Genomic DNA, 18483 nt, shown 5'->3' with positions numbered 1-18483 from the left:
AATCTTTAAGCTTCTTTCCAAACAAAACAGTCGACTGATTATTGGGATAATTACCAGATTTATCCATAATGGACTTGAATTAATACTGAATGTCCTTATTAATGATTTTACTGTGAAATTTCTACTGAATCTTTACTGTGTTTTATTGGAACGTTTATCTCACTAATGATGTGAATTATCCCTAGTAGAATGCAGGTTTATTGTGTTTTATTGGAACGTTTATCTCAGTAATGATGTGAATTATTCCCGTCAGAATGTAGCTTTCGTGTCCGTGATGCTGGAATGTTCAGACTTCAAACCTTCTTCTCTGATAATCGTCTGTCCAAGGAGACACAACTTCAAACTGTTCAGTCTCAAAAACACTTAAAGTTCATAAAGAGCAGATATTCTGCAGCAGTTACCTGAAGCTGTCCATAAAATGATTAAATCCAGAATAAATTCACCAATAAATCAGATGATTTACTAATAAAAATCTAAGTTAGTGTTTAAAGCGAAACTAAAAAAAAAACTAAAGTCATGCCTAAATGAGGATAAATGTAAATAAAAATATACGTTAGTTGGTAAAACAAATAAAATGCAAACAACAGAAAAACAGAAAATATGTAATATGTTAAATAAATAAAATACAGACTAAAAAAAGCATTAAATCATGAGTACAAATAAAAATATATATTAGTATGTTAAATAAAAAATAGAAATACAGAATACATGTGGTGGTATATAAAACAAGATAAACAATAAACATTCATGAATAAATCAGATAAATGTAAATAAAAATATGTTAGTATGTAAAACATAATTTAGAAGCTGAAAAAAGAATACATCAGATAAATGTAAATTAAAGTATATATTAGTCAGACTGTTGACGATTAAAGAACGTTTTAGTGGAACATGAACTAAGAACAGAATCTGATCAGGAATCAGCTGATTGATGGATTGATTGATGGATGGATGGATTGATTCATGGTTTGATTGATTGATGGATTGATTGATGGTTTGATTGGCTGATGGATTGATTGATGGATTGATGGATTGATTGATGTTTGATTGATGGATGGATGGATTGAAGCTAACTAGTTATACACCATCTAGCTAAACATTCTTCTAAAAGCTAACTAGATAGACATTCTTCTTAAAGCTAACTAGCTAAGCATTCTTCTAAAAGCTAACTAGCTAGACATTCTTCTTAAAGCTAACTAGCTAAGCATTCTTCTAAGAGCTAACTAGCTAGACATTCTTCTTAAAGCTAACTAGCTAAGTGTTCTGTTAAAAGTCAATAAATATTTCTTCTGGTTGATAAATTTTAAACATGACTTGTATTTTTATTCTTGATAATTTATTTGGATCTTTCAGCTTCTTTACAAACCAGACAGTCGACTGATTATTGAGATAATTACCAGATTTATACATAATGGATAATCTGCATTCAGCAATACATAGGAAACTCCTACAATTGTGGAACAACATGAAGGAGAGAGAATCAGTCAGAAGGACTCAGAACGATGGAAACCAGAAGAAAATCAGTTCATTGTTTTACAAACATTGAAGACCTATAATCAGTCCACCAGGTGTTATTAATGGTGTGTTTAGGTGATACTAACGGTATGTTCAGGTGATACTAATGGTGTGTTCAGGTGATACTAACGGTGTGTTCAGGTGATACTAACGGTGTATTCAGGTAATACTAACGGTGTATTCAGGTAATACTAACGGTGTATTCAGGTAATACTAACGGTGTATTCAGGTAATACTAACGGTGTGTTCAGGTAATACTAACGGTGTGTTCAGGTGATACTAACGGTGTGTTCAGGTAATACTAACGGTGTATTCAGGTGATACTAATGGTGTGTTCAGGTAATACTAACGGTGTATTCAGGTGATACTAATGGTGTGTTCAGGTAATACTAACGGTGTATTCAGGTGATACTAATGGTGTGTTCAGGTAATACTAACGGTGTATTCAGGTGATACTAACGGTGTGTTCAGGTGATACTAATGGTGTGTTCAGGTGATACTAACGGTGTGTTCAGGTAATACTAACGGTGTATTCAGGTGATACTAATGGTGTGTTCAGGTAATACTAACGGTGTGTTCAGGTAATACTAACGGTGTATTCAGGTGATACTAATGGTGTGTTCAGGTAATACTAATGGTGTGTTCAGGTGATACTAACGGTGTGTTCAGGTAATACTAACGGTGTATTCAGGTGATACTAATGGTGTGTTCAGGTGATACTAATGGTGTGTTCAGGTGATACTAACGGTGTGTTCAGGTGTTATTAATGGTGTGTTCAGGTGTTACTAACGGTGTATTCAGGTGATACTAATGGTGTGTTCAGGTGTTACTAACGGTGTGTTCAGGTGTTACTAATGCTGTGTTCGGGTGTTTCCATACTGCTGTCCTCTCTGTTTGCTTTAAACACGACCTGAAGTTCAGCTGAGTCTCACACTGTCCATGACTGTTGGTCTAATATCTTCACGGTTCTGCCACGGTTATATTTTTTGCTTATTTTTCACTGTGACGTAGAATGAAGTGATTTTGGTGAAATATCTGGTTTTCAGACACAGATGAGCACTTCAAGGACCGTTGGACAGCAACATCCTAAACCAGCTCATGTTAGCATCTACATTAGCCTCGACAAGCTCATGTTAGCTTCTACATTAGCCTTGACAAGATAATGTTTGCTGCCACATTAGCCTAGATATGCTAACATTAGCTTCTACATTAGCCTAAACCAGACAATGTTAGCTTCTACATTAGCCTCGGCAAGATAGTGTTTGCTGCCACATGAGCTTAGACAAGATGTTAGCTTCTACATTAGCCTAGACAAGCTAATGTGAGCTGCTACGTTAGCCTAATAAATTTTGCCTTTCTGGGTTTGGGTTGAGGTTTCAGACTCTAACTATGAGGATTTGTTGTTTTTCTCTGCTTAATATTAATTTAAACTGATTATTTCCAACTGTTAAACTGTCATCGACACCTTTGAAGCTATTTTTGTCGGGTAAATGGACCAAAGCTTAGAATTGTTATAAAAATCATCAGAAATTCACCAAAAATTAACTGTTTGCACCGAACAAGCTCAGAGGCCACGAGTCACTCAACTGGACCAGCAGTCATGTGACAGGAAGTCAGGAAGTATGAGGCTGAACTGCAGGCATTGTTACACAGATTAAATGTAAATAACAAAATATTTTGTTGTGTAGCGCCACAGTTTCAGTACTGATGATCTGTGAGCATCTGAAAAACCCTGGATATGTTGGTTCCTGGTTGTTTATTTTCTGAAGAATCAATAATCAAATAAATAGTTTTTTTTTTTAGGAGTTTTAGTGAATTATTTTTTCTTTTTCTGGTTTCCATCGTTCTCACCTCCATCCAGGACTTAGAAACACACCTGTCTGTCTGCTACTTGCAGGAAGTGATGACGAGGCACAGATCGCTCACAGGAAGTCGTGTTGCGTTTTTAAGCAGAAGTGAAACGCTGCTCTGTGGTTGGTTCCTCTTTCAAGGTTCTGAGAAGAAGAAGCTGTGCAACAGGAAGTAGGCAGAAACACACAGGAAGTAGCGACTAATTCGGCCAGCGGTTTGATCAGCGACAGATCCGTTCAGATCAGACCGTTAGATGCTAGTTAGAGGTTTCTATATTTACCAAGGAGTACATTTACTCCACCCTACAGACTGTTGGTTTATTGACAGGAAATCATTTTATTTTTATATTAAATGTATTGTTTTGTCATGTTTTAAGAGCAGTTCACATTATGGCTCATTATGAGCTAGTGCTGTTAGTTAAAGCAAGTTAATATTAGCATCTAAGTTAGCATGAACAAGATTACATTAGCTGCCTAAATAAGATAATGCTAGCCGTTATATTAGCCTAACAAATGCCTGTTAGCCTATACACGATCATATTAGCTACTGGGTTAGCCTAAATAGGAAAATGTTAGCTTAAAAAGACAACATTAGCTCTTAACAAGATAGCATTAGCTGCTACATTTGGCTACACAATGTTAATGTTAATTATTGTGTTTAAGCTAATGTTAGCTTAAACACAATAATGTTTGCTTTAACAAGGTCACATTAGTTGCTATTTTAACTTAGACAAGATAGTTTTAACCGCAACATTAGCCTCACCAAGATAATGTTAGCTGCTACATTAGCCTAAACAAGATAACAGTAGGTGCTACGTTAGCCTAAACAAGATAATGGTAGCTGCTACATTAGTCTCACCAAGATAATGGTAGCTGCTACATTAGCCTCACCAAGATAATGGTAGCTGCTACATTAGCCTAACCAAGATAATGGTAGCTGCTACATTAGCCTAACCAAGATCGTGGTAGCTGCTACATTAGCCTTAACAAGATTATGTTAGCTACTAAATTAGCCTAAACAAGATGATGTTAGCTGCTGCTAACCAAGATAGTGGTTAGGCTAATGCTGCTACATTAGCCTCACCAAAATAATGATAGCTACTACATTAGCCGAAACCGGATAATGGTAGCTGCTACTATGTGTTTTATGGTACCTCCACCCCTCTACCTCTCTACCTCTAGCCCCCTACCTCTACCCCCTATCCCCATACCTCTATCCCTCTATCTCTATCCCTCTATCTCTATCCCTCTACCCCTCTATCTCCACCCCTCTACCTCCACACCTCTATCTCTATCCCTCCAGCTCTACCTCTCTACCTCTACCTCTCTACCTCTACCCCTCTACCTCTATCCCTTTACCTCCACCCCTCTATCTCTGTCCCTCTACCCCTCTAACCCTCTACCTCTTCTGTCCCTCTCAACCCATCCGGCCAGCAGCAGATGGGTCCCCCACATAAAAAGCCGGGTTCTGCTCAAGGTTTTTTTTTCTGTTAAAAGGGTGTTTTCCTTGTCAGTGTCTCCTTAGGGCTGCTCTGGGGGTTCAGGCATATGGGTTCTGGAAAGCATCTTGAGACAATTTTACTGTAATTGGCGCTATATAAATTGAATTGAATTGAATTGAATTGAATTGAATTGAATTGAATTGAATTGAATTGAATTGAATTGAATTGAATTGAATTGAATTGAATTGAATTGAATTGAATTGAATTGAATTGAATTGAATTGAATTGAATACGTTAGCCTCACCAAAATAATGATAGCTACTACATTAGCCAAAACAAGATAATGGTAGCTGCTACATTAGCCTAACTGAGCTAATGTTAGCTGCTACATTAGCCTAAACATGATAATAATCAGCTGTTACTCATGACAACAATATTCCTGGTAAATAAACTAAATAAATCAGATAAAGTTTCTGGTCACTGAACCTTTTAAATAGATTTAGTGAATGAAACAGATTAAATAATAAACATAAAGTTAACTCGATGTCTAGTTCCTGATGCTAAATGGTTCTTGTTAGCAGAGATTAGCTGTTCCTTTAAATCCTAATGTAACCTGCAGGTCTGTGGGTTCAACATCCAGCATGTTGTAGTTCAGGTTCTGTCTGACCTCAGGGCCTCTGTTTACCTCCTCAACACAAAATAAGGGCCTGTAGACGTGACCTTGGCGTGTTCTCTGCTCAGGCATGTTGTTTTCTGATCGTATCTCCAGAGAACGTTCTGAGGAGCAGATAGAAGAGGAGTTTGGAAGAGTCTGTAAACAGCAGCTTCGTAGTGTGGGAAGATCATCCTGCTGAACGCTCTGCTTCATCACGTCTGCTCTCTCTGATGAAGCCTTACATGTGTGGCGTGTTCCTGTTGTCATACGTGTGTCATGTGAAGCTCTCTGACGGTTCTGTCTCCTCCTACAGCCTCCTCTCGTCCAGGCCATCTTCAGTGGAGACCCAGAGGAGATCCGGATGTTGATCTACAAGTCTGAGGACATCAACGCTCTGGTGGGACGCACACTCAGAAAATACACACACACACACACACACACACACAGTACACACACACACACACACACACACACACACACACACACACACACACCTACACACACACACAGATTATACACACAGATAATACACACACAGAAAACACACACACACACACACAGATAATACACACACACACAGAACACACAGATAATACACAATCATACACACACTCAGAAAACACATACATACACACACACACACACAATACACACAGATAATACACAGATAATACACACACACACTCAGAAAATACACACAGATGATACACACAGATAACACACACACACACAGATAACACACACACACAGATAACACACACACACAGATAACACACACACACACACACTCAGAAAACACACACACACACGCACACACACACACACACATAGTACACACAGATAATACACATACACACACTCAGAAAACACACACACACACACACACACACACACACACTCAGCAGGATCTGTGGTTTCCTGTTTACGTTTTCCTCAGAGGAAATGGTTTCCAGTCTTCTATCTGCAGTACCTTCTGTCTAATTGATTCTAAACATACATTTTTATTTTTTCATTTAGTTTTTTATTATTATTTAGTTTATTTTTAAATGTTGTTTATAACCTTTTCTGAATGGGGTCAAACAGAAGCTCGTTAGTTTTCAGCCTGATTACTGTAATAATAATAATAATGACCGTCAGTCTCTGGTTCTTATTAAAATGAACCTAAAACATCATACTGATAGTTTAAATAAATATATGATGATATAAAAAATAAAACATAAATAATCCTTAAAGAAATAAATATAGAAGTAAACAGAAGAAAGAAAAAAATTCAATTAAAGACGAAAACTACAATTAACGAAAATTCACTTTTTTTCAGATTTTATAAAAATAAATAAAAGGAAACAAAAAAAATTAAATTAAACAATAAAAAGAAAAATAATTTAAAAAATGATAATTGATTAATAATATATAAAGAATTAAAATACACAAATAAAATAAATATAGCTAATAAATTGCCAATAGATGAAATAAAATTAATGACAAATGAATAACTAATAATAATACGTAAATATAATAAAATAATGATAAATTGACAATAAATTAGATTACATTTTAAAAAATGAATAAAAACATAAATACATAATTAAATAAAATGAAAAATATAATTGTGAAAATATTTATAATTAAAATGAAGCAAAATAAAATATCAGTAAATAAAATAAAGCAGGTTTCTGTGTTTAGGTTCTCAGGAATCAATAAAACTGAAAATCTGTGAAAACATTTTAATGCAGATAAAAATCAGAATCAGTTTTAAGGAAATAAAAGCCGACTGAGCTGCAGACATCTTCTTCTTCTTCACTTTCTGTTTTAGAGCTGCAGCTCAGTGAAGCCAAAGTTCAGTTTCCTCAACAGCAGGAAGTGGTTCTTCAGGTTCTACTGAAGGAACTCTGAAATCACAGCTCACATAATCATCAGATCAGCTGCAGACGGATCCGTTAATATAAACCGTGGAGGAGTTAAATAGAACGTAGAGGAACCTCAGTGAGTTCTGGAGTCAGCTGGAGGAACCTCAGTGAGTTCTGGTGACAAATTTTGATGTAAACAGAAATTCAGTTTGTTTATAATGAAGCTCCTCAGGATCCTTCGATGTTCCTGAGAAAAATTCTAATGAGCTGCAGCTTCACTCTGAGACCACCCAAATTGAATCAGAGCAGCAGAATGTAGAACCGAACAACAGGCTGAAGATAGAACCGAACATAGAACCGAACATAGGAGTGAGGGGACCTCCTGGTCCCTGAACCAAGAGGTGTGAGGGAGTTGTAATGTTATCTGGATGGTTACAGACATGATGCGGGTAGAAAGAGACTCTAAACGACTACAAAGAGACACAAAATAACACAAAAAGATGCCATGAAGCACAGAAAGACAAGAGAAAACCACAAAAAGACTGACAACCACTAAAATATACAAAAAGCTCCAAAGAAAAACAACTACAAAGAGACACAAAACAACAACAAAAGGACTGAAAACAACCACAGAGATGCAAAAGAACCTTAAAAGACAACAACACGAGAAACAAATCACCCAGAGACACAACAACCACACACCGGTGTAACCTGAACACAGCAGGATGTTCAATGGATGTTAGGGACGTAGGAGAGTCCTGATTGGTTGTTAGGGATGTAGGAAGGTCCTGATTGGTTGTTAGGGATGTAGGAGGGTCCTGATTGGTTTTTAGGGATGTAGGAGGGTCTGGATTGGTTGTTAGGGATGTAGGGGGGTCTGGATTGGTTGTTAGGGATGTAGGGGGGTCTGGATTGGTTGATAGGGGTGTAGGAGGGTCTGGATTGGTTATTAGGGGTGTAGGAGGGTCTGGATTGGTTGTTAGGGATGTAGGAGGGTCTGGATTGGTTGTTAGGGATGTAGGAGGGTCTTGATGTCAGAGTTTCTGTTACAGGATTCAGAAAAACGAACTCCGCTCCATGCAGCTGCCTTCCTGGGAGATGCTGAGATCACCGAGCTGCTCATCCTGTCTGGTAAACTCCTACTAGTCTGTACTAGTCTTTACCTTCTAGTCTTTAACTCCTCCCAGTCTTTACCTCCTCGTAGTCCTTATCTTCCTCTGGTCTTTACCTCCTCCTAGTCCTTACCTTCTTCTAGTCTTTGCCTTCTAGTCTTTACCTCCTCCTAGTCCTTACCTTCTTCTAGTCTTTACCTTCTCGTAGTCTTCATCCATTTCTATAAATCAAATGTGATTTTAATCTAATCATGTTTCTACTCTTCAGGAGCTCGAGTCAACGCCAAAGACAACATGTGGCTCACACCTCTACACAGAGCTGTAGCTTCACGGAGTGAGGTGAGGACACACCTGTACCTGTACTTCACCTGTACTGTATCTGTGATGTACCTGTACTGTACCTGTGATGTACCTGTGATGTACCTGTATTGTACCTGTGATGTACCTGTACTGTACCTGTGATGTACCTGTACTGTACCTGTGATGTACCTGCACTGTACCTGTACTGTACCTGTGATGTACCTGTATTGTACCTGTGATGTACCTGTATTGTACCTGTGATGTACCTGTACTGTACCTGTGATGTACCTGCTACACCTGAGCAGGTGAGTGATAAGTTTATCTGACTTGTCCTTGGGTCCTCAGGAGGCCGTCCGGGTTCTGATCCGTCACTCAGCTGATGTAAACGCTCGTGATAAGAACTGGCAGACGCCGCTGCACGTAGCAGCAGCCAATAACGCGCTGCGATGCGCTGAGGTCATCATCCCCCTGCTCAGCAGCGTCAACGTGTCGGACCGCGGTGGCAGAACCGCTCTGCACCACGCTGCCCTCAACGGGCACACCGAGGTACTGCAGGATCAGTAATACAATACAATACAATACAATATAATACAATACAATACTATACAATATAATATAATATGGCTGGGTGTTTGAGGTCACTGATTTACTGATTAACTGGGGATGGACCTTTGAGTTGCTGGTCTGGATGATGCCATCAGGACGATCCTGGGATGTTCAACTCAACAAGAATTATTCACAAACAGCCAAATCTAAAGTTATCAGTGGGAGGAGACAGATGGAGCTGAACGGATTCTTCTCTAAAACCTCTAACCTCTGGATGTTTTGGTCAGATGGTGAATCTGCTGCTGGCTAAAGGAGCCAACATCAACGCCTTCGATAAGAAGGATGGCCGGGCGCTGCACTGGGCCGCGTTCATGGGTAAATTCCTTCTTTTAGCTGCTACTGCTTTGTACCGGAGACAGAGATAGGTCTGGAGTTAAACTGTAAACAATAAGAATCAATTCTGACCTGCAAACTTCAGTTTTAATGAACAGGTCAAAGGTGATGAAAGCAACTGAAACATAAATCAAGACAACAGAGTTCATAAATCTGTAAATATCTACGGTGGCCGAGAGGTGCAAACCAAATTTACCTAATGCAAAACACTTCTACAACCTCCAAGACAAATTTACAAGCAACAAAACACTTTTACAAGTCCAAAAACACTTTTACAATCTCTAAGACAAATTTACAAGCGACAAAACACTTTTACAAGTCCAGAAACACTTTTACAACCTCCAAGACAAATTTACAAGCGACAAAACACTTTTACAAGTCCAAAAACACTTTTACAAGTCCAAATTTAACCGGAAAGGGAATGTCCCAACTCCGGGGTTGAACCGGAAGTGACAACGAGGAGCGGCTAATGCACTCTGTCGGTCTGATCTGTGCCATTTAAACACTCTAAAGACCGACCACACAAAAAACAAAACCGCGTCAATTGGTTCGTATGTTCCCCACAAAACGGGCAAAACATCACCCGCTCGCTTGGTTCACCATCAGCAACAACCAAAAGTAGCATTAGCCGCTCCTCGTTGTCACTTACGGTTCAACCCCGGAGTTGGGACTTTCCCTTTCTGGTTACATTTGGATTTGTAAAAGTGTTTTGCATTATGTAAATTTGGTTTGCACCTCTCGGCCACCGTAAATATCAGCCTGAAGAACTGATGTTTTAAACTAATGATGGATTGACAGTTGGGGAATTTTCTAGTTTTTCTTTGCATTTATTTCATAGTGCACTTTTCAAACTTTTGAAAACATTTATTTATCTGTATTCACAGTTCTGTCCAGAAGTGTTCCATGTTTCTGCAGTTAATGAGCGTTTTATCAGTTCAGTGTCCAGGTGTTGATGTTCGTTCAGGTGTTGATGTTCATTCAGGCGTTGATGTTCGTTCAGGTGTTGATGTTAGACCAGGTGTTGATATAATTCAGCGTCCAGGTGTTGATGCGTGTTGCGCCCCCTGCAGGTCACCTGGACGTGGTGTGTCTGCTGGTCAGTCAGGGAGCAGAGATCAGCTGTAAGGATAAACGAGGATACACTCCTCTGCACACGGCGGCGTCCAGCGGACAGATCGCTGTGGTCAAACACCTGCTGAACCTGGCTGTGGAGGTCTGACATCACAGCTTCACACCTGTACACTCACTAAATGTTCCAACACTTTCAACCATTTAATCAGTAGCTAGTCATTTTAAAGATTTATCGACTCTTATCTGTTTATTACTGTTATAGTTCACCATAAATCTACTTACATATACTACTTAATCTATTATTTGAAGTCAACATATTTATTACCTTCAGTTAGCTAAATAACCAATACATAACTAATGATATACTTCTAGATAACGGTGAATATTTTAGGGTTTACATTTAGCTAACCTTTTAATGCATTACTTTTAGCTAACTAATAATTACCTTTAACCAACCATTTAATTCCTTCGCCAACTGTTTATGACTTTTTAGCTATTTATTACTTTAATTTAACTATTTATTTCTTTTAGCTAACTATTTATTGCTTTTAGCTAACTATGAGTTTTAGCTATTACTTTTAGCTAACTATAACTTTTAGCTAACTATTTATTACTTTTAGCTATTACTTCTAGCTAACTATTTATTATTTTTAGCAAACTATTACTTTTAGCTAACTATTTCTTTTCACTAACTATTACTTTTAGGTAACTGTTTATTATTTTTAGCTATTACTTTTAGCTAACTGTTTATTACTTTTCTCTAGCTATTACTTTTTAGTTAACTATTACTTTTTAGCTAACTGTTACTTTTAGCTATTATTTTTATCTATTACCTTTTAGCTAACTATTACCTCTTAGCCAACTATTACTTTTAGCTAACTATTTATTACTTTTAGCTATTATTCATTTTAGCTAACTATTACTTTTAGCTAGCTATTACTTTTAGCTAACTATTACTTTTATCTATTACTTTTAGCTGTTACTTTTAGCTAGCCCTTTACTTCATTAATTCTGATTATTAACAGTTCATCCCATCACTTTTATCTAATTATTTGCTCTAATTGTTATTTTTATGCACAGCTGATCTATTCTGACTTTAGTCTGGCTGTTTTTTAATCTCTCTGATTGTTCAGAACTAAGTGTATGTGTCCATGTAGACATGAATCTGTCCTAACGTGTCTCAGATAATAACACTAACTCAGTGTCGGACCAGAACAACAGTCCTCTGTGTTCTGACTACAGACCCACTCATTGTCGTTCCACCACCACCGGCTCTCTCTCCTTTGGTTGTAAACCTCGTGTTGTTCTGCGGTTACAGATCGATGAGGCCAATGCGTTCGGGAACACGGCGCTTCACGTGGCTTGTTTCAACGGTCAGGACGCCGTCGTCAGCGAGCTCATCGATTACGGCGCCAACGTCAGCCAGCCCAACAACAAGGGCTTCACGCCGCTGCACTTCGCCGCCGCCTCCACCCACGGAGCTCTTTGTCTGGAGTTCCTGGTCAACAACGGCGCCGACGTCAACGTACAGGTGAGACGGACTCCTGATACCTGTCCTCTTATTTATCCCCTCCTGTTCAGACTGTATCAGTGACATGTGAAATATTACTTCTACTAAACTATCAAAGGCTTATTGGCTCAGCTTCCACATCAATGGTAGCATTTTTATTCCATGTTTTCTGTGTTGTTTGCTAACCCTACTCTAATCACAGTAACAGGGTTGCTAATCCATGCTAATGTGATCTTTTTCTCAGCAGTAGAAGCTAGATATTTAGCTGCTGTTACTGCTGACCAAGAGGACAAACTGACTGATGGAAAACAGTCCAAAGAATTAGTCTGATCCTGATAATATGAGCTGGAGGGAGATATTCAGTCAAGGCTGACAATGGAATGGAAAGATGGAAAATGGAAGAGAGGACATAACTTTGCTCTACACATTCTGTAGGAACACTGTTGGATGATGTAAACGACAAAAAGAAGACACAAAACTACAAAAACAAGACACAAAATGACAAAAACGAGACACAAAACGATGGAAATGAGACACAAAACGATAAAAACGAGACACAAAACGACAAAAACGAGACACAAAACGATGGAAATGAGACACAAAACGATAAAAACGAGACACAAAACGACAAAAACAAGACAAAACAATTAAAATGAGACACAAAACAACAAAAATGAGACACAAAACGATTAAAATGAGACACAAAACCACAAAAACGAGACATAAAATGACAAAAATGAGACACAAAATCACAAAAACGAGACATAAAATGACAAAAACGACACAAAACAACAAAAACGAGACACAAAACGACAAAAATGAGACACAAAACGACAAACGAGACACAAAACGATAAAAACGAGACAAAACGATTAAAATGAGACACAAAACGACAAAAATGAGACACAAAACGATTAAAATGAGACACAAAACCACAAAAAGGAGACATAAAATGATAAAAATGAGACACAAAACGACAAAAACGAGACATAAAATGACAAAAACAAGACACAAACCCACAAAAACGAGACATAAAATGACGACACATAAAATGACAAAAACGAGACACAAAACGATAAAAAGACATGACAAAAACGAGACATAAAATGACAAAAACGAGACATGAAATGACCAAAACAGATTATGCTAACATGTTGTGGGACACAGGTTCCATGAATTTGTCCTCCAGTTCTGGAATGATCCAGATACTTTTCTCTTCCAGCCTTATTTAGTTCACTTAGTTCATTTTCACGAATCTATTTCTATTTACGTATTTCAGACATGTCAGAGTATCATATAGGAAAAAACACAAAACAGACAAACAGAAGCTAAAATAACGTCTGAAAACGAGCAGGATGAAGTTGAACTGAATAGAAAATTTCAAACCTTCTATTCATAAACCTCTTTAGAACCTCCAGGAACATCTTCACTGTTCCACATTAATATATTCATCCTGCAGTGTGATTGTTTTGTAGGTTTTTATTGAATAGTTTTATAGTTGAAGTCATGTTGAGATTCACCCACATATCCAGAAACTTCTACTCTTCATGGAGAAAATGGCTTTTAAAAATGAAAATTTCTTCTTAATTCCTAGTTTCCAGCGTAGCTTCAGTTGTTTATCAGGCAGGAACTCCAACAGTATTTGTAAATCAATAGATTGTTATTCTATTTCATGTTCTCTGTGATTCTTCATTCATTTTTCTTAATAATAATGTTATTATCAATAAAGTTTTATCTGATCTAATTTCAGAGTCGTGACGGTAAAAGTCCTCTTCACATGACGGCGGTTCACGGACGCTTCACTCGTTCTCAGACGCTCATCCAGAACGGTGAGACCTCATTAAGGCTCCTCGTTAAGGCTCCTCATTAAGCCTCCTCGTTATCTCTTCCTCTTCTCTTATTAAACCACATTTTCCTGTAGGTGGGGAGATCGACAGCGTGGATAAGGATGGAAACACTCCTCTGCACATCGCTGCTCGTTACGGCCACGAGCTGCTCATCAACACCCTCATCACCAGCGGAGCCGACTGCACCAGGTGAGTTACTTCGCCTTTCCTCACGTTAAACCCCCACAGTGACACGCTGTCTAACAGAATCTCATGTGTCCTTCAAGGAGAGGAGTCCACGGCATGTTTCCTCTGCACCTGGCCGCCCTGAACGCTCACTCTGACTGCTGCAGGAAGCTGCTGTCCTCAGGTAGCTCCACACGCTAACCAACAGGAAGTAGGTCTAGATTAGGTTGGTGTAAGAAAAAACATCAACAGGTTAACACATGTTTAAACTCTGAACTAATGTTGTCTCCTCAGACTTCTGTGGAGGTTCTCAGTCATCCAGGTCCTGGTGATGTAGGAGCTTCGGTAGAAAGCAACTGGAGGTTCTGGAAGACGTTTCTAGAAACGTCTTCCAGAACCTCCAGCTCCTACCATCTCCTCATCCTGCAGATGTTTTTCTATCTCCATGTTTCCTCTCTACTCTGTTCATCATCTGTAGATGTTCCACCATGCTAGATGGATGTCCTACAACTTGTTCTTGTCATCTCCTCTTGTCGTTTTCTGTCTTGTTTTGTGTCTTGTCAATCTGTGTCATTTTTGGCTTGTTTTTGTTTTGTGTCTAATTTGTGGTGTTTTCCGTCTTGCTTCTGTTACTTGGCCTTGTTTTTATTGCCATTTTGTGTCTTTTTTGGTCTAATTTTTGCCATTTTCTGTGTCATTTGGGTTGTTTTATGTCGTTTTGTCATCTTGTGTCTGTTTTTCTTGTTTTCTGTCTTATTTTTGTCATTTCTTGTCTCTTTGTGGTGGTTTTATCTCCTCATCCTGTAGATGTTCTTCTATCTCCATGTTTCCTCTCTACTCTGCTCATCATCAGTAGATGTTCCTCCATGCTGGATGGATCTACCTGCTCCTCTGTTCTCTGTTTTTGCTACATTTATTTTATTTTCCTCTCAGTCTCTCTGAGGAAACAGTGCCTGCAGTTCAACCTAAATACTCTCTGAATTTTTAAAGGTTTTGTTGTTGGTCACGGCAGAGTGGATTACGGCTTCTCTGTTCTGTTTGCACGATGTGTTTAACGCTTTATTTGAGTTAAATATTAGTTTAATGCCAGCATGTTTGGAAAAGTTTACAGTCGACGTTATGCACTAACAAAAAAATCAATTCATCATCATCCTCAAAGCCCTTAGACATGGACAGTGTATGTTTTTTCTGTAACTTAAAGACTGAAATCAACCAAAAGTGATTTTTTTTTGTTCTTGAAAATGTGATAAGAAGCCAAACAAGTGAACAGAAATCATGTAAAATGATTATCTGTTAACGACTAAATTAACAGACAACTACTCTGGTGATTGGATAATTAGTGTCGAGTATTTTTAAAGAAATGATCTAAATTCTCTAATTCCAGCTTCTTTAATGTGAATATTTTCTGGTTTCTTTCCTCTCTGACAGTAAACTGAAGATCTGTGGACTAAACCGGACATTTAAATGATTAAGCATTAAAATGATCAACAGATCAATCAATAGTAGGACTTATTACTGGTTTCAGCTGTGATTTAAAATAAAAGTCTAATCTTACATGTTTCCTTCTTAAACCAGATCATTATTCGCTATAATAGAAGAACAAAGTGGTTCCTTCTTGTCGTTTCTTGAGGATGGGTTTTTAATAGAAGTCGTCTGGAAACAGAACTCATCTTTAACTCACGGTTTAATCCAGCAAAGCTCCAGTAAATCACATTTAAGCTGCTGTCTGTCCAGAACATGAAGTTATTTCACTCTGAATCAGCGTTTCCTCAACCTGCTGACTCATCTGTCAGTTTACTGGGAGCTTCTGTTTTCTGGCTGCTGCTGCTGAATTACTGAACAACGAGATTCCCTAACTTAACTCTCGATCCGTCATTGTTCTGACAGCACAGGTCCTCTTAGAGTCTTCTGGTTGCTGTTGTTGATGAATAGTTTGTGCTCATGTCAGACGTTTAGTTTGGTTCTGAGGGTTGCAGAGGAAGAAGCATTAAACAGAACCAGACAGGAAGCTTCCTGGATCCAGATAATCAGCAGATTTTAAAGTTTGTGTCTGGAGGCCTGAAGCTGGATGGAACCGGCTCCTCCTGAGGTTCTGCTGAGTCACTGAAGTCCTCAACAAAGAAGTCATTTAAAGAGTCTGAGCAGCTGCAGAACGTGACTGATCAGGACTGTTGTATCTGAACTGAAAGAACCTTTCTATCTGCAGAAACTGATTCTACGTCTTCAGGCTGCTGTTGAACAGAAACAACTCTGATCACCAACAAATATCTTCACTATCCATCAGTTCTTTGGACTGAAACAGGTCATAAAATGGTGAAACGTGTTCCTCAGTGTTTCCCAAAGTCCTCCATGACAGAGGAGTTTGTTGTCGTCAACCCAAAGATTCATTTTACTGTTAAAGAGAAAGAAAGAAGCCAGAAAATATTCACATTAAGGCTGGAATCATATTTAACCAGACCAATGAGTGATCCAAATAGTTGGAAATAAACGTTCCAGGTGTCAACTAGTCGATTAATCGATCAGAAAATCAAGAAAAAGTCCAAACTGAAGTCCTCATACCAAAGATAATCAATTTACTGTTGAACAGCAGGAAAGAAACAACCAAAATATTCACATCTAAGATGTTTATTTTCATTTTAAGTTACTAAAGCCAGTAAATTGGTTCTGAAAATAGCAGCAGATTAATTTAATAGTTGACAACTAATCAACTAATGGATTAATGATTGCAGTTCTATTCAGTAACACACAGAAAAAGAATCCATTATAAGCAAAAGTCCTGCGTTTAAAGTCAGAATTCTATTTTATTTTTCCTATTAATATTAAGTATATAATTATTCCTGCTGTGAAACAGACCTTCTTGCTGCTTGTTTTGTTCAATTAAGAACATGCAAAAACATTTTTAGACATTAAAATTTAATAATTTAAAGGAAAAGGCAGCATTTGAGAAGCTGAATACAACAAAATTTTATGTATTTTACATTAAAAACGTCAGAATTTCCACCGTGCCTGAACTCTTCGTGTGTTTGGTTTGTGAACAAAACCTTAATTTGTTCAGTTAAGCAGCAACTACAGCTAAAAGAAAGAAAATTCTCGCCTCGGTACCTGAATTTTGCCCTTTTTGTGAGAAAACATCTTTAGTTTTGAGCCTTTCTGTGCCTGTTTTTTATATTTATGTCAGGAACACCACAACAGTGGAGTCCTGATTTTTCCAAATCAACACTCAGAGTCTCTCAAGTCAAAGCAAAGTTTTACTCAACATGAACAGAACACCGTCTGAACAAGTGACTGAAAAAAGCCAGAAACAGCGTAGCTTTTCTACAGGTACATTATCATCTTGGTTTGTGTTCTCTTTGGTTCCCTGCCGGTTAGATCTTGGTTCTTCTCTACAGCTCTTCATGTGAAGATTACTGAGCACAGCTTCCTATGAGTTCTATAGTGTTACAATGAATAAGAACATTTAATCATGAAATACAATCATTTTAAACCGTTTCATGTGTGATGATAAACCTGATAACTGACCTGTAGTTTGGCCTGCAGCCACCAGGGGGCGCCACACAGACTCTGAGCTGCCTGCTGCACTTTTCCTGTCTCTGTCAGCGACCCGTCTGTACACCTGTCCGTGTATTTACCCGTACCTAACCCTCGTTTCATGACCTGTTGCACTAACACCTGTCTCTCTCTCCACTTCCTGTCTCTCTCTCTGTGGTTGGCTGCTGCCGTGTCTTGTCCCGCCTCCCTCCGTCTGCCTGCACCGCCCCCTTCAGGTTGGAGGTTTAGCATAACGTGTTCTGACTCAGTCCTGTCTGCAGGCTTCCAGATCGACACTCCAGACAGTCTGGGGAGGACCTGCCTCCACGCCGCCGCCGCCGGAGGGTGAGTCCCTGTTGAACCACATCCTGAGATCTGGACGACATTTCTACCAGAACATCACCATAAAGTTAGACAAGAAACAGTTGAAGCTGATAAAACTGAACGTCCATTGTACCAAAGTCTAAACCAAAATACCAAATAAAAAAAATTTAATTTACGATAAACGGAAAAAATCTGCTCATGTTTAGAGTACATGTTAACATCAGTCTAAAAAGCTAAAATTAGCTGCTACTTTATCCTAAACAAGCTAGTGTTTCTCACTATGTTAACCTAAACAAGCTAATGTTTCTCACTATGTTAGCCTGAACAAGCTAATGTTTCTCACTATGTTAGCCTAAACAAGCTAATGTTTCTCACTAT

At 38.4% G+C, this 18483-nt stretch overlaps 1 protein-coding gene across 4 annotated transcripts in view; it reads left to right on the top strand.

Annotated features, from left to right (window-relative positions):
• Positions 1-18483, top strand: part of LOC111583817 (serine/threonine-protein phosphatase 6 regulatory ankyrin repeat subunit B) — a 44884-nt gene that overhangs the window by 3424 nt on the left and 22977 nt on the right. For 2 of the 4 annotated variants that reach the window (XM_023293064.3, XM_035958557.2), the window contains exons 2-12: positions 5776-5859; positions 8362-8440; positions 8690-8760; positions 9067-9267; positions 9555-9642; positions 10731-10873; positions 12050-12262; positions 13992-14070; positions 14163-14277; positions 14355-14437; positions 18018-18126. In XM_023293064.3, the coding sequence (XP_023148832.1) occupies positions 5776-5859; positions 8362-8440; positions 8690-8760; positions 9067-9267; positions 9555-9642; positions 10731-10873; positions 12050-12262; positions 13992-14070; positions 14163-14277; positions 14355-14437; positions 18018-18126 (1265 nt within the window). The remainder of the gene's footprint in view (positions 1-5775; positions 5860-8361; positions 8441-8689; positions 8761-9066; positions 9268-9554; positions 9643-10730; positions 10874-12049; positions 12263-13991; positions 14071-14162; positions 14278-14354; positions 14438-18017; positions 18127-18483) is intronic. The other 2 variants (XM_023293067.3, XM_035958556.2) reach the window with 2 other exon arrangements.

Source organism: Amphiprion ocellaris, chromosome 11 (assembly GCF_022539595.1).
Source record: "Amphiprion ocellaris isolate individual 3 ecotype Okinawa chromosome 11, ASM2253959v1, whole genome shotgun sequence".
Classification (NCBI taxonomy): domain Eukaryota; kingdom Metazoa; phylum Chordata; class Actinopteri; family Pomacentridae; genus Amphiprion; species Amphiprion ocellaris.
Note: the sequence above shows the minus strand (reverse complement) of the source record. Positions and strands in the feature narration are given on the sequence as shown.